General features: G+C 37.4%; 1 protein-coding gene across 1 annotated transcript in view; it reads left to right on the forward strand.

The window, feature by feature from the left end:
* The window catches only part of LOC310907371 (piezo-type mechanosensitive ion channel component 2-like), an 88626-nt gene that overhangs the window by 38970 nt on the left and 24369 nt on the right, over window positions 1-25287 (forward strand). Inside the window, exons 19-28 of the mRNA XM_083857556.1 lie at window positions 1326-1485; window positions 3244-3333; window positions 4812-4933; window positions 5749-5820; window positions 9915-10018; window positions 11670-11768; window positions 14138-14246; window positions 15589-15657; window positions 18855-19021; window positions 20781-20956. Coding sequence (XP_083713682.1) covers window positions 1326-1485; window positions 3244-3333; window positions 4812-4933; window positions 5749-5820; window positions 9915-10018; window positions 11670-11768; window positions 14138-14246; window positions 15589-15657; window positions 18855-19021; window positions 20781-20956 — 1168 coding nt within the window. The remainder of the gene's footprint in view (window positions 1-1325; window positions 1486-3243; window positions 3334-4811; window positions 4934-5748; window positions 5821-9914; window positions 10019-11669; window positions 11769-14137; window positions 14247-15588; window positions 15658-18854; window positions 19022-20780; window positions 20957-25287) is intronic.

Below are 25287 nucleotides of genomic sequence, written 5' to 3' on the forward strand. Positions count from 1 at the left end.
CATGCATAGTGACTTTAGGCATTTTTTTTCCTTGTGATTATTATCATATGGTGATAAAAGGAATGGAGTGGATAATGTCTATGGATGGAGGTGGCAGAAGGGATGAATGAAGTTTGGAGAGCAAAACCCTTCACATCTCAGTGAGCTATTAATTTGTCTCCACTTTGTCCTGACACACTAGATTAACAGTTTGAAAACACCTGCAGATTTTTTTAGTGTTTTCTGGGTTTGGTTTGGGTTTTTTTTCTGAATTTAAATAGCTGTTTCATTGTAGTGAGTCTGCAGCAAAATTCTGAATTTCTGTCATCATGATTGATCTCAATAGGTAAGTGTGGAATAGGGGAAAAGAAAGTAGATACGAAGGTGCAAAATCACAGGATGAAAGGTGCCCAGGTATTTTTGTCTTATCCAAAATTTTTGGGCAGCAACAGAAATTTAGGCACAGGTTTTCAATGCCCCCCAGGGTTTGGGCACAGCAGGCTTTGAAGCTCTTGGAGTTTGACCTTCCAGAGCTATTAGATATGCTTCCTTGCTTGAAAAACCAGCTTCGAGCCAAGACCTGTCCCTTGAGTCCTACTGCCTTCTGTAGGGCAGCATAGGCCATGTGGTTTATAGTCCAGCTCCACAAAACCCGGTTTTAATTTTTTAATATCCCGAAGAGAACTGTCTTACAGAGAGTAAACAAAGAAAGAAATAGCCCAAGCCAAAAGCTAGAGGTAGGAGGAATGGGATTTCCTCTGCCTGTCTCCTCCTACCCCAAAGGAAGCAGTTTTGTGGTTTCAAATATTTCTTCCCTTATGCAATGGAAAGGAACATTGAACTGAGTTGTGGAGAGGAAAAATAAAAATATTAGATTGTGACAGTCAAGAAGTCATTTGACAAAAACAAACCACTTCTTTCTCCTGTTGATAGTGTTCTTAATTTAAAAAGTGAGAGAAAAAGTCACTTCAAAGTGAAGAAAAAATTGAAATATGCCATTTTAGGCATACACTGAAATCAAATAATTACATTGTTACACTGACGTCAAACAATTCAGTGTAACAAAATATGCCTTTTCCATTCTTTGTTTTCAAGTACTCACTAAAGTATGGTGAATTAATATGCAAATGGTTCACTTCTGATGAATTCTCACTTGTCGTGGGACATCACATTGTTGGAAGCTTTTCAGTTTGTTGTAAAAGAAATTACGGTTTACCTCAAAAGGAAATGCATGACAATTTTCTTTAGAAAAAGCTAAAATCATTCAAATTATTTTAAAGGCTAGGATTATTTAATTGGTTCAACATTATGAAAGAGTTCTTAACACTGATGGTGTCTTTTTCCAGCGACAGGCAATGTGGATTGCAAGCTGCCCAGTGGAGAAGCCGGAATCATTTGGGACAGTATATGTTTTGCTTTCCTCTTGCTGCAAAGAAGAGTCTTCATGAGTTACTACTTCCTTCACGTGGTTGCAGATATAAAAGCTTCTCAGATATTAGCATCAAGGTAACAGAAAATTTAAAAGAAATGCAATTAAACAGCTCAAATCTCTCATGGTTGGCAGTACTTACTGTTTACAATAGGTACTACCAAAAAAAAGTCCTTTAATATTGACTTAAACAATCCATGCTAAATTCATAACTGACAATCCAACTTTGACACAAGAAAATTAATTAATTAAGAATCTAATAGAAACTATACTATTCTTTCTACCAAATACCATCTGCTGCTCCTATTAAAAGCTCTAAAAGTATGTTGCAGCATTCTCTCAACATTGATATGCATGAGAGAGAATGCCAGAGTTTCTAAGTCTTGGAAAGAAGATATTCTGCTGTCAGAGCCTGTTTGAGACAATTATCCTTAGAAATCCCATCTCAAGAAATGTCACAGGAGGAGGAAGACAGAAAAGTTCTTAAGTCTGGCTTGGGAAGAAAAGGGAACACTTTTGGGAAGTGTCGCATTAATGGACACTTCCCAGGTTTGGCAAAGAAGTGTTAACCTTGTTGGGCCTGTTACACCACAAGCATTCACTCGTAGCCATCACTAGCTCAAACATTCTTCTGGTTTGTAATATGAAGGCAGATGAGGAATGAAATACTGGTTTTAATTTCCATAAGTTTTCTAAGAAAATACTTTTGTTAATATTGGATTACATGCATTGTGGCTTTTTTTTCCCCTCAAAAGACATACAGACATTGATTTCTGACTCTGTTTCAGGCCAAAATTTGGCCTTCATGTAGTGAAAGGAAGTAGGTTTATCTTCCTCTTGCAGGGATCATTTTAAGAAGGGGACATGTTTAGCTCCCTGTACTGAACAAAATTCAGCACTGTAAAGAGGGCTACCAAAAGACCTCCACCTCCACCTCACATTGCGCTGGGCATTTATTCTGGGGTGAATTTCGGTGCTGATGCCCAGTTATGCTGGATATGGCATTTTTGTGCTTGTTTTGGTGTGCTGAGTTCGCAGTGAAAACAGCATAAAGCAAAATCATGAGTATCAAAATACATCCTATATAGGGAAATGTGCATCCAGAATGAGAGTGGACTTCTAAAATTATACCTTTTCTTACTGAATTCCTGACAAAAGAAAGGCTTTAGATCTAGGCTACTTCTTTGAAAGAGACTTTAAGACTCTTTAAAGAGTCTTCAAGAGTTCATGTGTGAATTAGGAAGAATGGCCATAACATTTACATCAACAAACTGATTACATTTCTAATGTAATGGGGTGAAAAGCCATATTCTTTTGGCACACCAGAAACTTGTTCAAGGGTTCATACTGACAGATTGAAAGCACCATAGTTTTCAAAGGTAAATGTGAGGCTGAATCTATGCTCACCTTAGCCCTGGATAAAGCTGGACCTTGCTTATAACTTCCAGGGGGACTGAGGCGGGGGATTGAGGTGATTATAAAGCTGAAATGACTGTAAAGAAATCCTGAGGGTGTGGAAGAAATCCTTCCTCAGCCTTGAACCTACTTGTGTTCTGTGTTTTGAGGACTGGAAACTGCAGCTGCTAGAGGAACATACAAGCTGAGCAGGGTTCACAGCATGTGGCCCCAGATCTTGAAATGATTGTCTGTAAAGATGTTACTATTTTAGAGCAATTGATTGTTTCTTTCAGGCCCTGGATTAGTTTTGTTTGATGCAGATAAGGTCATGTATAGAGGGAACATAGAGTTCTCTGTGATTAGTTGCCATAAGAAAAATTTAGAAACATTTAATATGTTCTCTTTCTTTTATTTCGTCTTCTCCATTTCTGATGTAGGGGTGCTGAGCTTTTTCAGGCTACAATTGTCAAGGCTGTAAAGGCAAGAATTGAAGAGGAAAAAAAATCAATGGATCAACTGAAAAGACAGTATGTATTCAATGCACATATATACACATAGATTTCTATGCATATGTATGTACATATATAATGGATTACTGGTATTTATCCAGCCCTTTCTTTTATAGAAATGCTTTACCATTATTAGAATTCTTTTTCTATAGATCTGTTATCTGTATTCTTGGAAAGATTTGTTGCATGACTGCTCTTTCTGTTTTATTTGTGGTTCCTCCTGTAGTGTTTAAGTGCAAAATACATGTTTACCTTCACTGAAAATATTTGCATTCACTTTAAGTGGCCTGGAGATCCTTTCTCTTAACACAGCCCATAAGTCACTTTGGTTTTTCTTGCATGCAGCCAGTATGCTTCTTTGGTAACTGCAGAAAGCTTTCAAAGCTCCTCCACCATGATGCATGGAAATCTCTAACTACTTCGTAACCAAGTGTCAAAGCCCACTCACGACAGCTTCTTCCAACCTGTGTAATGGGAGAATCACCAGAAGATTGCAGGGGCTGTATTTTCTACCAATATAGAATCACGTAGTCATAGAATTGTTTGAGTTGGAAGGGAAAAGCTAAAGGTCACCTAGATTCAACCCCCATGTAATGAGCAGGGACATCTTCAAAGAGATCAATTTGCTCAGAGCCCCATCCAGCCTGACCTTGAATATGTCTGGGGATGGAGCATCCCCACCACCTCTCTGGGAAACCTGCTCCAGGTTTTACCACCCTCATTGTAAAGGCTTTTTCCTTATAGCCAATCTAAAGCAATCCTCCTTCAGTTTAAAACCATTGCCCCTTGTCCTCAAAACCGACTCTGCAAAAAAGTTTGGTGCCACCTTTCCTATAAGCTCTCTCCAAGTACCTTGAATTTGGTCTTACTCAACTTCATGAGGTTCATGTGCACCAACTTCTTGAGCTTGTCCAGATCCCTCTGAAACACATCCCATCCTTCAGCTGTGCCAATGTCACCACATAGCTGGGTGTCGTCTGCAAACTTGCTGAAGGTACACTTGATCCCACTTCATCCCCAGACATTAAAAATAGCACTGGACCCCCAGGGAGCCACTTGTCACTGGTGTCCATTGAGACAAATTATCTTAAGGGGTGAAGATGTACAAACAGTCCAGGAATGACCAAATCCCTGGTTCAGAGTGGCAAGTTTCAGGAAAAGCACTGCATTAGGTAGAAGTCCTGTTTTTCTTCAGTGCTTCATATGGTGTGTTGTAACTCCTGACAATGATTCTTTCAATTTTAAATGATAATAAGATAGCTGAGTGGGAGTAGGTAAAGCAGTCGTGCCAGCAGGAAACCCAGCTCTCACTGACCACAGAGTGAGCATCTATGCTTGGTCCTTCCAGCCAGCCCCTTCAGAGCAATGTAACTCCTTTTATTTAACAATATTTCCCTTAGAAGTGTTGCAGAGTATGTGTGTGTGTGCATGTGTTTAACACTTGTTTTCCAGGGTGGGTGAAGGCCTAAATCTAATAAGATTCTTCCTTTTGCTAGAATGGATCGCATCAAAGCCAGGCAGCAAAAATACAAGAAGGGTAAAGAGAGGATGCTAAGCATGAACCAGGAGTCCTCAGAGGGGCCAGAGATTCGGAAGGTTTCTGAAGAAGATGATGAAGGTACCATTAGCTACTCCTGTACCATATTTGCAGTTGAGCACTAAGGATCTGATAGACCTGCTAGCTGGACAAGTGACAAATTGTTCTTGAAAACTGCCAGCATGTAACAACATTGTTAGCTAAGTATCGGTTTCAGGCTTGATTCAGCAAAAAAAATCTGTTTTATGTACTTCAAATAGGTTTAGAAAAAATGGTTTGCTTTGAGGATACTTTTGGTTAACTGCAGGCTGTTGGCAAAGAGCTGAAAAGAGTCAGAGGTTTGTTTTGATAAAAATCATTATCTATAAACCACAGTTTTACAAATAGGTAGCACCAACATTTTTCCAGCAATGTTTTCTGGATGCTGTTCTGGATCTTTTTTCAGTCACTGAAATGTTTGTGGGCTTTTAAATGTTATTTAAAATCACAGGAACAGATAAAATCATTTCTATCTAGTGCCACATTTCCAGCATTGACCTGGGATCAGCACTTACTGGATTTAAAAATTTCTGGAGCCTGAAATGTAAGGGGATTTGAGAGGAGGGAAATTTTATTCCTCTTTAAATTGCAACTGTGACAATATGTTTTAAAACACAGAACCCAGCTTTTTAGCTGTTTAAGACTGGAATGCTGTTTTAACTACTGCATAAACCAGAGTATTTCTGCTTAGTGGTCATGGTTTTGAATTATTATAACATTAAATGTACTCAGTAGACCTGACATCTGATGTGCTCATGAAATTTTAGCTCTTTTGAGAGAAATTAGAACTTATTAATCAGTGTAAGAAATATGTTTCTCATTTTGTAAAATTAATATTTGAACATATTTTATTTTAGGAGATGCAGACAAAGAGAAAGCCAAAGGCAAAAAAAAGCTGTGGTGGCGGCCTTGGGTTGATCATGCTTCCAGTAGGTTTTCTCAATCCTCTTACAAATATGTGGATTTAACCCTTATATCCTTGACCAGAATGAAGGCATTCCCATAGCCTGTTTGTTTTATGCCTGGTTTTGTGATTGTGACTTGATAGAAGCCTCGGGGTTTTTTCCAAAAAGTGATTTCTACTTTCCAATCTGCAAAGAACTTAACTGTATTTTGAACTTCTGTATGTTGGAAGCATAGCTAGCTCAGGATACTTTGAGCATTTTTAGAAAAATATCAAATCAGATAAATGTGCTGAAAATAATCTGTCTTGACTTAAAAGGTTTCAACTCCCCAATACTGCAAAGCTCAATATATTTAAAAATGTGAATGTGAAATTTTGCCAATGCGTTCTAAGATTAGTCATAATCTCTTTTCATATACACACATCATACATCTTTTTTAATGGTTCATCAGTCATTTTAGTATCAACCATAGAAATCTGAGTAAGGCAGGAAGACTAGTCCCAGAACTAGGCTGTGTAGAGCTCAGCTCCATCTCTCTGATGACACTTTAATGTGTTGTTGATGCCCATTGTTTTCCTATTTCCATTTTTTTTTGTATTTACCTGAGAGCAAAAATATGTCTAGCCTTGTGCACAAGAAATTATTAGCATGTGTCATTCATATAATTGGTGCATTATGATATTTTAATTTGTTTGTAGCCCAGCCCAGTCATATGATAGAGTTCTTTCCTATATTATGGATTAGGTAGAACAGGAAAGCTGAGTAGGCTGCAATCTCAAATCAGATGTCCTTCAATTGGATGTTTGTTGAATGAAATCAGATTTGAACTCTTTAGTAACCTCTGAAGATGTGGAAAAAATAGTTAAATGTAGGGCAATAATTAGAGTTAAATCATAGAAACACAGAATCACAAAATGTGCTGAGTTGAAAGGGACCCATCAGGATCATCCAGTCCAGCTCCTGACCCTGCACAGGAGCACCCCAAAGAGTCACACCATGTGCTCAGAGCATTGTGTGAATGCATCTTGAACTCTGTCAGGCTTGATGTTGTGACCACTTTTCTGGGGAGCTGTTCCAGCACCCAACCACACTCTCTGAGTGAAAAACTTCTTCCTGATATCCAACCTAAACCACCCCTAATTTCATGCCATTAAAAATACAAATGTGTATATTGTGTTTGGTAATTTACTTTAAGAGCTACTCCAAGTCATATTTTTACACATCCACATACTGCTTCATTTACCTATGTATTTTATTTATAACTTCAGCAGACATCTATTTGCCAGCAGTGTTTACCAGAACATGGTATCTTTATTTCTATCAAGTCACAAGTAAACTGTGCCTCTATTTTTGTTTTTCTAAAGGGCACACTGCCACTTTAGAGAGACCTATCCTTTTCAAAAGCCGTATGCAAATAAAATTCTTGTCCCATAATTTCATTAGAACAACAATGACAAAAAGATAAAAACTATAATATATGAGTTTTTTCTATAGAATTTCAAGCTATGATGATTTTGAAGGAATGGGATATGGTCTCTTGTTCATTCACCAGTGGTTTTGTAGTAAGAAGAATTGCACAGAGACATATTGACTTTGGCTTTTACTTATTTCATCCTCATTATTTAATGTTCTTAGGTGGCAAGTTGCATTTTGGTGTTTAAATATTGAGCATTCTTGAAATTATTTACTGCAATAATGCAAAACCTTGTGGGAAACATCAGAGACCCTGACCCTACAAGCAGCAGTTTCCTGCCACGTGGCTTGTATCCACACTCAGTGAAACATGGCACTGACAGTAGGTGTTCACAGGCATGCAGACTGGGAATAGACTGATATTCCCCACTCATTTCTTTTGGAACACTGCTGTAACTGCAGCATTCTGCAGCATGTGGCTCTTCATCTCAGTAAATGGGTTTATGGGTGTATATGTGCATACACTGAAGTCACTCAAGCTTGAATTTTTGAATTTAGATTTTTATTGTTATTTTTATATCGCTTGCTGTAATTTTATTGTGCAGAAAGAGGCATCATTTTGTCTACTGTAGCAACTAAAACAGTCATAATTTTTAGATCTGAGTAGAATAGATAAGAAATGTCAGTGAGGATTTCCTCACTGACAGTCACTCACAATCTCCCTTGTAGGGAAGTGTGGTTCCTCCTGTGCTTGTGGATTATTTTTGAAGTCCCACAAAGATCAGCAGGCGTTAGGATCACATGCTTAGATTCTCCTGGGTCACACAGTTGTGTCTGATACAGTCACAAAAGATGGTGACTGCAGCTGTCTTGGGGAGCTCCTTCCCTCGGCACAAGCAGATGATGAGATCATGCTTTCTCCTGCATGGCTCCTCTTTTGCCTCCTCCATCTCATCCCACGAGAAAAGCCTCTACATCCCTTTTCTCGATAGGGGGAAGCCACATTTTGTAGTACAAGAGGGCCCTCCCAAGTCCAGTGTGGCCATAAATTGTGCTATTAGTAAAACTTGGTCTCTTCAGGCAGCCTTGTAGGTGGCTGACACACCACTTGCTCCATTTTGATGTGTGCAAGAATGCATTATTGCTATTCAATCATACCTCTTTCTTGAGCTGTCAAAGGGATGTTACTGCTACATTGGAGTGTCCCCTCAGATACACTTTAACCTAAAAATTCTGTAGGGAGATCAATGTAGATTTATTTGCTTCCTGATGAGGCGTTCCAAGCCTGACTGAGTGCTACTCTGAGCCTTTGCAGAGCTGCGCTGCTGTGGAGGTTTTCCGTAATGTCAAACCTTACCCAGCTGATCCTCTGCATTGACAATTTCTATTGCTGACTTCAAGATATCTTTTTATGAAAGAGAAATGCAGAGTACTGGCTCCTAAAATACTTTTATCTCTTCAGCACATTTTAAATGGGCCATTGTGGAAGGCTCAGCACTAAAAAATTCATTTGTTTCATCCAGGAAATTTCTAAACTTTATTTTCACTTCAGTGCAACAATCAGAATGGCTGAAGTGGACTTTCTGTCCCTCTGCAGGACATTCACTGATGCTGAAAATCATAAGTGGGCACATGAGGCACAAAATTCCCTCTGTGAGGGAGTTTTAGATGACAAATTTATGATCCAAAGATCAATTCTGGTAAACTTCACAGCCTTACCCTGAGGTTTGTGAGTAGTTACATGTGGTCATCTGTGCACATAAGGTCTGTGTAAAATTCAAGGTATGATTGAATTACAACAACCGTTACTTTTCCAGAAACCTGTAATGATGTATAGATATAATTTTATGAAAATATATATTACTCCATATATCCAGATTTTGTAAATTTTCATCTAAGTAACTGTTTTTCTTCAAATATTTCAGCTTAAATGTGGAAATTAATTACTAGTTTTCACTGCCGAATGTAGTGCTGTGATTTTTATTTTTCACTTGCTCATTACCTTATTTTTATTTCTTTTGTTTCCCTTGTTTGTTCATGTAGGCCTGTTGCCATCTGAGAAATAAAAACATTGCTTCTGTTCAAGGATATAAGGCCTAGCTTAATCACTGTGCATCTATGCTGTATTAAGGGTTCAGAATCTTTCTGAATCCATGGGCAAAAAATTGAAGCTCATTTGCAATCATGTTAATAGAATCTGAGTGATTTGGTTTAAACAAGCCAAGGTTTTCCATTACCTCATTAAACTAATACCATCCCATTGCCTAGTTTAAAGGATTGCCTCAGTGTTTTAAAGAGAAATTCTGTATTTTTTGTCCAGTGGTACTGTTCATGTAAGTTAATTTACTTACCTGCTGGGCTTTTTTTAGTCCCTCAAATAATCATAAGTCCCCAATAAATTTAGACTTAATTGTTATTTTTCTCTAAAAATGTACCCTTGTAGCTTGGTAAACTTCAATCCCTTTCTTTACATTTTCTTCTTATAGGGATGCTTTCCTTATCTCATGTGTAGTTCTTATTCATGCCCAAAGTATTGCAGACTAACATCAAATAAATGGCCTGAGACCTTTTAATCTTTTTCTTCTTCTCTGTTTTCACTTCTCCTGGTTATGAATTTTTAAATGACTGGCTACCTGTTCATAGGTCTTGGGGGAGTTGCGAATAGAACTTTCCAGAAAAGTAAGAAAATATTTTGTTTCACTTAGTGGTCAGAAGTGGAAATTATTATTTGTTTGAGACGGATAGTGAAGAGGAAGAGGAAGAGGAAAAAAAAGAAGAGGAAGAGCCTCGAAAAAAATCTGCATTTCAGGTACTTTATGGTAATTTGTTATCTCATTGACATCTGGAAAAAAAATGTACATTTCTCATAACACAGGCACATGTTAAAGCTGCCAGTTCCTCTAAAGTAGTCCTGAAAGTATTGGAAATTAAATTTCTTGCCTATTTAAAATGTAAGTTTGCCTTACACTTTAAGCATTGCCAAATTCTTACCAAAACTATACCAGAGTCATATCTTCTTTCATTTATGCCTGAAGATAACAAAAATGCAAAAAACAAAGGTTAGGAACCCAAGCTTTACTTTTTTCTGCATTACAATAAAAGCGATTGAGGAAGCTGACTTGCCTCTGATGCTGCTGTGCAATGCCTCCAGTGGTTTTTTAGTTTTGAGGAGATATTATCATTCCATGAAGAAATAATCCCTAAAATAAGCATGTTTTCATGGAAAAGAATACATACTTAATTTAAAAAATATATTATTGACCCTACTGGGCCAGAAAAATATATCCTTGGGTTAGAAAGAGCTTAACATTTAAAGTTACAAGAAGAGACTACTTTCTTTCATTTTCAGGGCAATGTTAATCACTGCAGAGCTGGTGCATTGTGGACCATTCAACCCAAGCAAGAGCAAGAAACTGCCTCTGTGCTTTTCTATTCCCTAAGCCAAAACCTTTCAAACAAAGCTTCCCAAACAACATTACTGAATTACAGGAAGAAATGTGATATTTAATTCATTAATAAAATGTTCCTTTGGTTTATATACTAACAATATGTTACATTGCCAGTTGGTTACATTTGTTAAACTGTCTGCATGATAATGACATGAAGAAAAAAACCCTGTCCTTAATAAGGGCAAAACAAATCTAGATCAAAATAATGTGATAATTAAGTTTTGTTTTCTAGCATTGCACTACTTTTTTTAATATATTTTGCATTTAACTTACATTGGACCATAGAAATGGCTCATGACTTTCTAGTTCATTTTTCTTTCTAGTTTTCATGGAGGTTTGGTGGAAAGTTTGCATTCTTGTTTCTGCTGATTTAAAAAAAAATTGGTGACAGCATTTTGTTCAGATGTGCTGATGCCAAGCACTGAGTTAAAGAGTTCTAAACTTGAGGTCAACAGGGTTTTTTGTTCATCTCAGTCCTGAAACAGTTGGTTTGAGGATGGAGGATCTGTTTATTATTTCAAAATTTGGTCAGATGTCCTGGATAGGTGGCCTGTTCTGCAGTATATGCAATATGAAGATGCTGGATGGCTTTATATAAGCAGAGACTTGTATAAAACAGAATTTTATCTTTTTTTCATGAAAAGTTTGTTCATCCCATGGTCATCATACTTTCTTTGCCTTCCAAGTCTTACTGAAAATATTAGCCAAGTGAATTTTGTTGTAGACTCTGTTAAAGAATTATTTGAATGTGCGATCTTTCTTTCAGTGCAAATTGTGTGCAGTGGTCCCTTGAAGGGTTAACTTGGAGATTTTAAATAATAGAGAATGCATGCAGTTAAGAGTCATATTATTGAAATTTTAACATGAATTACATAAATTATCTTTTTCTCGTATTGAAGTTTATGAATATAAATTTGTTCTTCATATTCTAGATACAGTAATTAAAGAGATCCTTTTTATTAATATTTTCTGCTTTTCTACTAACTACTCTTGCTTTTTCCTTCTTTATAGAGAGCTATTGGAAAATTTGCTTCAGCCATTTTAGCCTTGCCAAAGTCTATCATTAAACTACCCAAAACTATTCTTCAGTATTTAATCAAAGCAGCAAAGGTACTTGACATTTTGCAAATGCTCAGTATGTGACCCACCCCATAGTTCCTGACATATAGTATAAATATATACCTCTATTCTCATCTGCATTTTTCCTCTTATATGAATTAATTTTTAAAAAATGATGACAGCTAAAGTCTCATTCCTAGTAATGTAATGCATTTCATAATTTTGGAGTGGTCAAATCACAAGCAAAGCGATCTATCTTTTTTTGTGTGTAACCCCAGAGAGAAAATGCAGACCCAAATTCTTATTTTCTTTTGATATTGATTTACAAGATGGTCACATCAAGTTGCATGTATCTTATAGACACAGTGGTAATTGATCTCAGAAAGCTGGTGAAAGGTTTGTTAAACACACATTCTGCTCCCAACCCCTTTTTAGCTATTTACTTTTCTGGCCTTTATCATCACAAAAAAAGATTTGTGCATCTTCTCTCTTGTCCTGCTTGAATACATTTAGCATTTCCTAACTTTGGGCACTGTGTATCATTTTCCACTCCATATGTAACATGACTTTTGTAAGAAATGAATGTTACAGATTAAGAGTACCAGCACCAAAGCCTAAAAGATATTAAATTGGAAGTTTGTGCAGTGATAGAAATCTAAACTAATATAATGCCCTTAAAATACCCCCTGCCTAGCATAGGTAGTTACATTAAATTTATAAATTAAAATCCCTTACTTTATTCTTCCAAGTCTGCCTTTTAGCTCTAATTTCTTCATTCACACTATGATTGTGCTCAGTGTACACTTTCACAGTTGAATGACAATTGAAGATGTTGGCAGTTTCTGACTCCCAGTAAAATAATATGTCTTAGCTCATTTAAGTATCACCATTTCCCCAGATCACCTGCATTAGAAAACACCTGTTACAAAGCAAAGGGAAACCAGGGCCTCTGATCCCACACATTTTCTCATGTGGTGCCTGTTTTGAACAACTTAGACATATAAAAATAGATATATAGACTTAGAGAGATTTGGAAGAGGATCTTCTTTTCAACAATACCAAAATAATTACCTCTCCATGACTGTATATATTCACAAAACAAAACAAAGTCTTTTTCCCTTTTAAATCAATTTGATGTCAGTTTAATAGTTTTAAAAGGATACTTTGAATGTTTCAAAACGATTTGCATAGGAAAATTCTAAAAATAAACCAAATAGAAATTTCAACATTCTGTCCTATGAGGGACAATTCCAGCTTCACTGAGACACACGTGTGGTGTTGTCATCATCTGCATGTTTGTGCTGTGAATTAGTTAGATAGAGCTGGTTTGTTGGTGTGCTTTTTCAGCCTCTTGCCTGCATCTGTGTGCTTCCCTGCCCTGTCTCTGTTAGTGGCCTGTGTTGCAATATAAGACAATTGAAGATAATTACCATTTGTCAAGGAAAGGCTTTAAATGAGCAAAAGAACACCTTCTGCATTAAAAGTTAGTTTCTGTTATTGACATACATTTTAGATCATGTAGGGATAAAAGATATGAGTTTTGTTACTTTTTTTCTGTAACCTTACTTCACATCTGAAGCAGAGCTATTAAAAAAGTTACTTTTCAGTGACTTTTTTTACTTTTTTTTATTTTAACCCCACTACTATATAATTTATAAATAGTTTGAGCCCATTCCTGCTGTCACGCAGGTCAACAGATTGTTGATCTGAGTGAGTGCTGTGAGCAGGATTTTGTCCCATAATATACCCTGGATAAACAGGTAGGTATACTGTCTTCATTTCACAACTGGAAAAAAACGTAGCAGAAGGATTCAAAAGTGACTTATCTGAAACAACAAAGAAAGGCATTGTTAAAATCAGGAAGCAATGTGAGGAATTCCTGACTGCCAGTCTTGAGACTGTGTACAGATAACAACTCTGTAAACATTACACTGAGACCTACAGAGGGGAAAAAAAAATCTAAGCTGTGAAAAATACAATTACCTGTACAGGGATATCTCTACATATTTTGATGTTTTAATTAATGGGTTGTAGGACTTTCTCTAAAAGTCTTCTTTGCTCTGCATCTTGCCTATAAAATTATAAAGTAGAAATGCAGAACTGAGAGATTCAGACAAGGTAGCCCATATGCACAAAAAGGTATTAATTCCCAAAGCTCAGAACATGAATTTTTGTGGGTTCTAATGAAATTTGGTCACCCACAAGTATTTTCACATTTGTTTTTACATTTATAAAAATAGTACATGAAAACTCAGCAGATCTGCAGGGGAAGTGTTTGATTTGGGATTGAAAATATTTCCTTGCCCCCACAGGTCTGAATGCATTTACTCAAACTATATAGTCCTGCTTGTGGCTTATTCTATGGCTTTCTTTTGGAACATGAGGAACCTTGATATAAATGAGGTTTTTTTTCCTTCCAGTTTGTTTATCAAGCCTGGATAACTGACCCTAAAACAGCTCTACGACAGAGGCGCAAAGAGAAGAAAAGTTTTGGGAAAGAGAAGCGAAGGCGAAAAGGATCTGGGGACGGTAGGTAACCTTTTCCATTTTAAAAAGCCACAATATTAACTATTGCCTGTTGTTCCTGGTCATGAAAGGCAGATGAGGTTTAGAGGACAAGTCCAGGTTTTTGGACAGAATCAGGCAGGGAGAGGACATTACCCTTTCACTCCCATATCTCCTAAAAAGATTTATCTTTCTGCCCAGACATTTCTAGAGTTTATCAAAGTCACTTTTTTTGATGGTAAAGTCATCTGTACATCCCAGGGAAAGGTGTTAAAGAACTATTTCATGAGGGAGTTCCCAAACAGCTGTAGTTCAAGTGGAGCTGCAAAAATAAATAAATAAATAAATTTAATTAAATAGCCACATATTATTTATTTTGGCCACATTTCCTGTACCGTTCCCTAAAGAAGCCTGAGTTGATATATGAAGAAGAATCTAAAGAAAGGTTTTTCACTTTCCGTGTTGCAGTCACTAAGGACCCCAAATATCCACAGCCCCGTAAATTCAGTAGATAGCAAAATGAAAATATACAAATGTTTATTGTGCTTTACTAGAAGTGTAAAATCGTTTGTACCTCTGAAAAACACACCAGTTTGTAAGCGGTTTATGTATCTTGAACTTTTTCTCCATTTTTAGCTGGAAAATAGAAATTCAAAAGCTTTTCTGGTCGGTATAGATGCAGAAAAGAGAGGCCCATACAGGCTTAATCAGATAGACATTTGCTCTGTTTGGCATCTTCACCTGTCAGAAAGAAGAAGCTGTATAATTTGGCTTCTGTCACTGAAACTGTACCTGCAGTTACTGAGCATTAGACAGAAGGAGGATTACTTTTTTTCCCTTCATTTCTGCCTGTGAACGTACAACACTCTTCTGCTACAGGCCTAAATAAATATATGTGGTAGTGTCAAAACAACTCTGCTGCTTCTGAAGGTCCCACTCAACTCCTTCAGGTTTGGTGGGCCAGAGGCAGGAAAATATCAGAGCACTGCTCAGGTTGCCCCTTTGCAGAGGAAGAAATGAGCTCAATATGAGTCAGCAGAAGGTGAGACTGCTGAGTGTGGCTAAGGAGTGACTGAGAAAGTATCTGGGCTTACATCAACAGATGGTCTCATTCGGCAGCCTATCTAGTAAGAAAATATCCCTGCAAATTACAAGAGAGGGATGGTCATCCATGAACACCTTTACTGCTGGGGTTGTCCCTTCACTTGAGTGTTTGGAAATGGAAATGTGCTTTCTGTTATGGTGATAGGTGAGGAACCAGTCGCTACTGCTAAGTAACTAGCATTTTTAGCTTGGCATTTTAGAATGGCATTTACACCAGCACTTCTGTAGGTGTAACACTTGCTGGCCTGCTCCTTGTTTGCAGGAGGTGGCAATGATGCAGACTGTGAGGACAGCGAAGAGGAACCTGTCAAGAAGAAATCTGATGGACCAGGTATGAAGGCAGAGGGTTTCTCCGCTGTTAAAATGTCATTGTGGCCTGTCACAGAGACAGAATTGCAGTGATCCACTCTGACTGATGCAGTAAGAGCTTTCTAAATACTACCAGATTTTCTATTGCAAGATTCACAAGCCTTGAGCATAGGAACTTCTAGTTCTGGACTATTATCTACTTCCCTCACTTTCTAAATACTTTAGTTAATACACCTGCCAGCTCAGACTTGATCACCGCTATGTATTTTACTTATAAAACAACTTAAGCTAGGATTCCAGATCTGCACACAGCCTTGTATTAAAATCTCCATTGATTTTGAGTATGTTTTAACAAGGTTACTATAATGTTTTTCTAATATAATTCAGGATCATTTTCTAGTATAATTCAGCAAGGCACAATAATCACCTCTAAAAAAATTATATGTTCCTGATCTTACATGTTCTTATTCAAAATCAGACTTAGGGCAATTCTGTACAACAGAAGAAATGCCAACAGTTTTCAGGATCTTGCCCACATTCAAATTTTTCCTACAAAGAAATGTAATATGTCATAAATCCAAGCTTGGGTCCTTGTTTCTAGCTGAAGTAAAAGAAGAAAACAGACTGTCTGAAGTAAATCTTCATCATGGCTTACCTTGAGTGAGCCTTTATTATCAAAAGCTATTTTTTTTCTCTATATAAAATTGTTTCCCACAGTTTCAGTTAGAATTGTGTCCCTGAGTGACTTACAGGGTTCAAGACGCTAAAAGGATGTGGGAGATATCATTTCTATCTCACAGGAGCAGTGGTCTCAAATAAATGAGCTGCACTGCTATGAGAATGGTATGGGAGGGGGCGTTGGTGGGTTTTTTATTTGTTACTTGCTGGAAATGCAGTTATCTGTCTTAAAACACTGAAGTGAATTACACAAATGCATTTCTAGGGATGTACTGTTGGTGCTACACAGGAGTTATGGGAAAAAAAAAGTAGAGCTTTATAATTAATTTATATTGGATATAATAAATTTAAAGTGCTTTATACTTTTGTTGAAATACTTTGGCTGTTCCTAGGTAAAATTTGTTAAAGAAGATGCCTCAAAAAATTAGCCAGTAATTAGTAATAAATCACTGATATCATTAGTAACATTAGATTTAATCCTATCTCACACTTTCAGGCAGAGAGAAGCTTCTCTGCACAAAGTATTTGTTTCCCTTTCTGAAGATGTTTAGACGCAATTGATCCCCAAAAGATTATTTTTTTAAAATTTTGAAGAACAGCAAGGGTGCTGGAACAGCTACAGTGTCATTAAAAATGTATGCCAAGACACCTTCCCAGGGAGAAAATGACCTTTCAGATTAGACTGTAAGTACTTGGCACCATGGTGAGACTATGCCAGACCAGTGGTGGTCAATAATAAAAATAATTTTAACCTGAGAACAGTGACTTCTCCTGAAGTCGACAGCAGATGTTACATATTGGAGAGGAAGAGTGTGGGTTAAATATATATTCTATATATTTCTGTGTATGTGTGCTGTTCTCTTTTCACCTACTCATAATATTGTCTGGAATTCAAAGATAATGGATGGTCCTTGAAGTAGAAACAGCTTTACATTTAGTTTTTAATGGCAGGATTTCTTCAACTTCAAGATCTGCACATTGAATGAGTAACATTGAAGTGGATAGCTCATAAAACTACAATTCTAGATGACATAGAAAAGGCCAGAAAAAAAGGGCTAAATATTATTGAAATAATTATATGACAAGTGAAGGGTGCCAAATGCTCTTATGCTCAGTGCTAGCAGACCAATTCCATATTGCTCAGGTAAATGGGACATACTGCTACTTCAGCTCCCACTTTCCAGAAAAGTGCCACTAATGATTTATTCTCATAGTTTCTCTACACATAAATTTGCATGCAACAACTCTGCTTGTACGGGGAAATCTTTTACTTTATTATAGATTTCCTTTTACAGTCTTTGTAAGGGGCTGTGCACTCATTCTGCAGAGTTTTGCATGCCATCTTGTGGTACAGCTAAGAACTGAGATTGAAAGCATCATGCGTGGCAGATTATTGACAGTTTTCTACTATTTCTTAGGCTGCTTAATCAAAAATTCATCTTTACGTGCAGTGCTCTGGGCTTTGGAACCTAGCAGGGACACCTAGCTCTGAAACTGCCTATTGGAAAGAATTGTTTCAGTATTTCATAGATTCATGGAATCATGGAATGGCTTGTGTTGGAAGAGATCTTAAAGATCATCATGTTCCAAACCTCCTGCAATGGGCAGGGACACCTTCTGCTAGACTAGATTGTTCAGAGTCCCAAACCAGCCTGGCCTTAAACACTTGTAATACTATATGAGAACTCTAGTGTGGTGTTAATGTTTGTGAGTGGATAAAAAAATAAGTTGAAAGTGCTGCTTTTTGGATGAGAAATACTATTATTAATGCCAAATGAACTACTGAAATAAGAAATAAATTTGAGACAGATGTGTTGAGCAAAATAAAGCTACTGTTGTTGGTATACACCCATAAGCCTTATTAATGGGAAAGTTTACTGTTTTGCCAAAATGGTGCAAGAATAAAGTTTCACAAATTATTATTTGTCCTAGTTGTGCTTGTTGATCTGAGATCATTGATGGCAGAGTGCAGCCTACTTAGATAAACAGAGGCTTTGAAAACAGTAAATACAGAGAAGTGTGATTCAAAGTGATGTGAGGTCAGATTCAAAGACTGTTTAGGCAGTTGAGACTTCGAAATTCAGCTTAACAAAGTTTGTGCAGAGAGAAACACTCACAAGTAAACACTCACTGAAGAGGTTCAGCTCAACACTCTGATTGAGCACTTGTTCAGATCACAAGATCTGGGGATGTTTAGTACTCTCAGGAGATGCCCAAATCCTTGGGTTTCATTTCACAGACCTGTGCACACAGTGTCCCTCTAAAATCAGGAACTGTTTATTTGACTAACGGTTGCAGGACTGGGGACTTACAGGGTGGAAAAGGGATTCCAGATGATAAGCCTAGGCATACAGTCAGGAAAATGGTCCAGGACAGCCAAAAGGCCTCCAGCCATCTTCAAAGATTCCTTAGTATGACAGGGTTTTGCAGCCTGGATTATTATTACTAGACAATAAAAGAAAAATGAATCTAACTCCAGGCGAAAGTAAAATAAAATACATTTGTGTTCATTAACTCTCTGTTGCTTTTGCTCTCCCTTAGATAACATCATCAAGAGGATATTTAATATCTTGAAGTTTACTTGGGTCCTTTTTTTGGCAACGTTGGACAGTTTCACAGCTTGGCTTAACTCCATCTCCAGAGAGCACATTGATATCTCCACTGTGCTCAGGATCGAGCGCTGTATGCTCACCAGGGAGATTAAGAAGGTAACGCCTTCAGTCTTTTCTGTGTGCTAATGCCATTTCCAGCTTGGTGGAAAATGAAGGGCTGTCTTTTCAGCTCATGGCAGTGAGGGGGAGAATTATGAAAATCTCATATACACATGCATTTTTTAAAAAAAATCTGGACTTTCTAACTGCATGGTGGTTTATTAATCCTTAAATAATAAATTTTATTTGATTTATTACCTGTACACAAAACAAGTCAGGGAAAAAATAATTCTTTGAGAGGTTGAGGTAAGGTTTTGGCTGAAACACTTCTGTAGTATAGTGGTACTGAAGTGACACAATAGATTCAAGAAGGTAGGAAAAACATTTTAAAATGCTGTGGCATTTTAAAAAGCTCAAAAGCTATCTCAGTCTGCATATTTCACTCTTCTTGTAGATCAACTTGCACTGGAAATTACTGACAACAATAGAGGCATGCATTTCTTCAGTGAGAATGGAGCTATGTGATCCTTCACAAGCTAGCTGTATATGAGCAAAACCCATTATTAGCAGAGATTAATGTTGATAGTGTAACTAGAAATGTATTTAGACCTTCCAAATGCAAGTAGATGATACAGCTCTTATCCTTTATGCCAGGCCTGCAGTGGAGCTAGAATGTAACCTGTGCCATCATTTCAGAGTCAGGATTTCATAAAGGCACTGACATTTACCAGAGCGGAAGCAACACAAACATACCTAATTACACAAGCTTGTGCACAAACCTACCTAATTAAAAACCTGAGTGTCAAAGTGTCAAATTTTGTTCTTAAGTGTTCTTAAGTGTTTTGTTTTGGTTTGGTTTGGTTTGGTTTTTTTCACAAAACATCAGATTTTGAGTATTGTAGTTTTGGGGGACTGTAGAGGATCAGAGTTGAAGTACTAGAAACTGTTAAAATTAGTAAAGGAAACACTGGCAATATTTATACTACTTTTGCTGTCTTAACTGGAAAAAGTCCTTGCATAAGGCTTCATTATAAGTTAGAAAAATTACTGTTCAAGAATAGCAACCTCCCCTCTCAGTGTATCATCTGAAGTCAACGCAACCACTAGTGGAATGAGTTGGATGTGTTTCTGCCTAAAACCTGAAAATTCTCAGTTTTATTCCTTTGATACACCTTTAAAATTCTGATTACAGTATCATAGACAGAAAGACTTGATTCTGTGCCCAGATCTGGTCTGACAGTTAATAAAATTATCTTTTCATGAACTTGCTTGATTGTGAAATCACAGAGAAAAGATGTATGTTTTCATGGATTTATCTGTGTCCATGATTCATGAATAATTTTTCATTTTGGGACACTAATTAAAATCTAGATCAGTTTGTACATGAACTATTTCTTGCGCTCTTATTGTGTTTAAAAATTCTGGTACTGCCCACTAATAATTGTTCCTAGAATCAATAAAGCTATTTAAAACAGATCCATCAAAAGTTGCTGGAGTGCAGATGGAGTCATGGGTGCAGTCCACTCCTCATTCCCATGCTGAGGGATCTGCAGTCCATCCAGCAGAGTTGTGGTGGCTAAATATAGCCTGAAACCATGTGGGTTGATCCAGTTTTGCTTGAAAACCAAAGGCTTTGGGCCACAGTAGGTTAAGTCGAAATCTGCCTTGCATTCTGAAAAGGTGGGAGTTTGCTATTTACTAGGAAGCTGTTTGCACAGTCCTTAATCTGTTACTTGCCAAATGACAGAAGAAACTTCTTCCTCAAAGAATACACCTCCCCCTGGCCATATATGTCTACCTCTGCTCTCTTCCACAGGGAAATGTTCCGACACGGGAGAGCATCCATTTGTATTACCAGAACCATATGATGAAACTTTCTGAGGAGTCAGGACTAGACTCAATTGATAAAAATCCCAGTCAAGCTTCTGCTTTGCAAGCCTCTGAAAGAATGGATAGTTTAGATTCAGCAGCATCTCATGACAGCATCTCCAGGTATTGATTTAATTTTATTCTGTGAAAGATGGAGAGATCATGCAGTAGGTGTAATATTAGATATTGTCTAAGTCCTGATGAACTTTCTAATCAATGTTGAACTTTTTTTATTTGTTTGTGCCATCTTAATAGTGAAAATTACTATATGTTACTATTCTTTTGTAGTGATGGACTCACTTGTTGGCTTAACTTCTTTTTCCGCTGCATGACTCCTCACTCCTTTTAGTTTCCCCAAGAATGAGGAGTCATTGGCATTGACATTCTGTTCCTTGTGAAAAGAAATGGAATGTAAGAGATGCTGAGGATGCTTCTGTGATAATGGTTTAGGATTTCAGACATGTAATCTGGGGAGGGATCATTCATGGTGAATATTTTGTCTTTGTGAAATAAATTGTTGTCTTGTTGTCCACAAATCAGAAAAAGTTTTGCATTGACAGAGATTCTGCATTTCAAAGAACAAAATCCCCTCTCATACCCACAGAGCAAAAACTGTCTGAAGAGCCTCAGAGTTTGGTTTCCCAACTGCCATGATTACAGTCCAGCAGAACTACATGTTTGTTAATCAAATACCCAAACTAGTTCAGGAAAACCACCTTCTTCATTCTTTTCTGAAAACGGATGCCATCAAGTCTCTTGCCAGAATTGCTGCCTGCTCCTGCTGCTTCATGCGCACAGAGGCACACACATTCACTTCCTTCTCTTACAGAGGCAGTCTGTTCCCACCATGTCCCTGGAGTTCTTGGCTTTTAAGATACTGCAGAATTTGTGTAAAATGAGGGGGAGAAGGGAGGGTTTAGGAAATCCAGCTGTTCCATAATCCCTAGCCTTCTGCTGTGTCCTGCTCTTCTGTGAACTGTGGCAATATCATATTGTGTTTGATACTCCCATTAAACTCAGAAACTTCTGTGTACAGTAAATTATGCATAGCTTTTACTAATGACATATGGGTAGATGTCAACAGACTGAAAGTAATGAGGGGTTGTCTTCCTTTCTTCCTTTCTGATAGAATAGAAAAGCAAGAATAAGAGAGTGCCTGTGAGTATTACGCTTCAAGAAAATATCCACAAATTGCTCTTCAGTGAGAAATGGCCTTTGAGAGGTTCACTCCAGTAAAAACAACAAATCTGAGCAAATCTTTTTCAGTTGATTGTTGCCCAGCTGAGCAACACCCCGTTGTGCTTTGTCTCAAAGTTTTACAGGAGTCAGATGATGTGAGAAAAATTTAAAGTCAAATTCTGTTGCCAGCTCACTTGGACGCACTTTGGTATCTGCAGGGCATATTTTAACTTCACAAAGTTCAGTCTCACCTAAAGAATGAGTAGTAATATCAGTCCTGCTTTCACTAAATAATTTTTGGTCACCATTTTTACTACAGATAGGAGTTATAATTACTATACAATCGTTAGCAGGAGCTATAACCATAAACAAAAGGAAGCCAATTCCAAAATTAATTATGAAAAAGAAAAACAAAACTTGTAATTTTAATGTATAGATTCTGTCTCTTCAGTGAGATAGTATCCAATGTTGAGCTCAACTTGTGTTTTGTTGGGAGGTTTTTTTCAGAACAACCACCCATTTTTCACCCTTCTTTAAGCATACTTGCACATTTAAAATCTCTTTTCCAACTCAGAGGATTCCATGATTCTGTGGTGATGCTTTGCAACAGAAAAAGTTAAATCTTTCATATGGATTTCTGTCATCTGCATTTCCTTTGAAGATGTCCCAGGGTTTATAAACAAAGGAATAGTAAAGGAAGAGTTATCACTGATTTCTCTAATCTCAAACTCTCTTTCTGGTAATGAACAATCAAATATTCTTGCACTGAGTATTACAAATTGCGGACATCTGCTATAATAATAGAGGAAGCAATAATGAGTCTGTTGATTGAATGATAATGCCATCTGTCTATTGGGGCACTCTTGCATATCTCTTCAAGAGATTACAGAAAAGCCTATGTAGTTTTTAGAAAAGTGAAATGTTTTAAACTTCTTATGAGTTATTGATTGATTTTCTTTTAATTGCCCAAACAAGAGCAGGTGGCAGTTTGTATTTTAAAGGAATGATTTCCTGTAAATGTAGAAGTGACTAATTAAATTTAAAGCATCCCTGTGATCGTGGATCTCAGATTGCAATGGAAAACTTTAGGGAAGGGGCAGAGGATTTCTATTCTGGTTATCCTTTGGTTGCACTACTAAAAATTCTGTAGTTATAACATTCTCTAGTGGACATTAGGTCCCTGAGTAAGTGTCCTTTGTGGATTTATTTTTATTTTTTTTTAGTAGGGCTGTCATTTATTCTCAGTCATTTCTCTACACAGTAGAAACCATGAGGTATTCATAGGGTGTTTGTTTGGTTTCTCTTTATGTATAAATACTCTCATGTATCCTAAAGGCAAAGCACTTCCCATATGGGCCAGGGGAAGGGACTGATGCTGTTCCTTTACCAAGCTCTTTGAAGAACACCACCAAAAGGGATTCAGATCTAGCATGGCAGAGCATTTGCTGTAGTTTGTTTCTATTTGAGTGATGACCTGTTTATTAGGTTAAAACACCGAATTTCAATAAGATGATTGGGAAACTACTAAAACTGTTTGGCTGCCTTTCTGGAGCTTTGCCTACAATTATGCAATATTAGCTACATACAGGTCCTAAGTCAGATTTCAGGTTATCTTTCAGGTTTTGTATCCAGTTCAGTTTGTATTCATTTTTGCCCATCACAAATAACATTTTCAGTTCCTCACTCTACCTTTGTGTGGACTTTTATAGGAGCTAAAGGAGGGAATTCCTGTCAGAGTCTTTAATTAGTCAGTAATTAGTCCATGGACAGAAAAAAAAAACCAGAAAAAATGTGATTCATCCACTAAGCTGAAAAACTCTGTGAAGGGTAATTTTTTTTTAACAAAAAGGAAGTCATAAACTTAAAAATTTCATACTCACTGAGTATGAAAAACATCTCTACAATACACATGTGCCTATTTAAAATGGATACCTGATCAACTTCATATAAAATGTTTGAACTTAGGACTTTTAATGAGCATTCAGTTTAAAATATGTAGTCATTGAATGATTTTAAGAAGCTAATGCTTTCAAGGTGTCCAACACAAATTCAGAAAAATCACTTTGGAAGATATGCTTAGATCAAGTTTCTGTGATAGGCAATGACTTGAGTCAACATTAGCTTGGCTCAGTGTGAATCTCTCCACTTCCCTGGTGTTCTCATTTCCTCCACATTTGAAAGCATGGTCCTAAAGCACAGAAAGAATACACAGACTGTGCTACAGGTGACAACTCACACACATCTCCTCATATTTAAGGATGCAGTGCAGCTGCTCAGTCAATAATTACTCTGATGGTTCATTCCTCATTTAAAACAGCTTTAAACAAAATGTTGCAGGCATCCAGACAAATGTTTTTATCTATTGGGGTAAATAGATGCTTTTTCTTTGATTTTTCTGGGAGCAAGGTCAGAGCTGGCATGTTTGGGAGGGCAGCTGGCATATGTTTCTTCCATTGAAAATATATGAATGGTCATGTGAATATAAACAGCTGCTGTGCTTAAGTCCCTTGGACAGTTCCCTTTGAACTATGTCTGCATTTAAAATCCTTCAACACCTTATTATTAGGTGTTGCCCTTCAAAAGAATAAACTCAGCCCTTGAGATCTAAAATGACACATAAAACATCATAGCACATAGACAGAAAGGTCATCTGCAAAACTGTATTGTCTACTTGCTGCCATCTTCCCATATTTTAGCACCAAAACCTCACTGCTAGAACAACAGCCTGGTTATATCCCATGTTTGTATGTGCAGAGGGAAACCTCCTGCCTCAAGAGCCCCTCAGGTTAGTAACACCAAGCTTCCTCACACCTCCAGGTCAGACCTCCTGTGCCCCTATCATAAACCATACACCATGCAGACAACCCTCCAGGTTTTGGCTGGAGGGTGTTGTGTGCCTTTGTGCACACGTAGAAATAATGAAGTGGCTTGTAAGGGGTTTTGGCCAAGTGAGCTGGCGGGACAGAGGTGCCCCTGCCATTAAGGCAGTTCTTAAGGAAAATATTTCACAATGCCTTTGGTACCTTGGTGATTCTCTTCTTCTGTTCAAAGGCCAAGGTATGCTTTTAGCCTCAGTCAAAAAAGCCATTCTATCAAAAAAAGATCATCAGAGAGGGTAGACCTAAGAATAACTGCTTCTTCTCTCCACATATTTTACTCTTTCTTCCCCATTTTCTGAAAGGCAGTAGTTGCAGAGTGTAACTTCATGCCAACAGATTTTTTCCTCACTTCAAGCTAGCAAGACCAAAGGAACGTGGAAAACCCATTGCCCTTCC

This window comes from Zosterops lateralis, assembly GCF_965231275.1.
Source record: "Zosterops lateralis genome assembly, chromosome: 1".
Classification (NCBI taxonomy): domain Eukaryota; kingdom Metazoa; phylum Chordata; class Aves; order Passeriformes; family Zosteropidae; genus Zosterops; species Zosterops lateralis.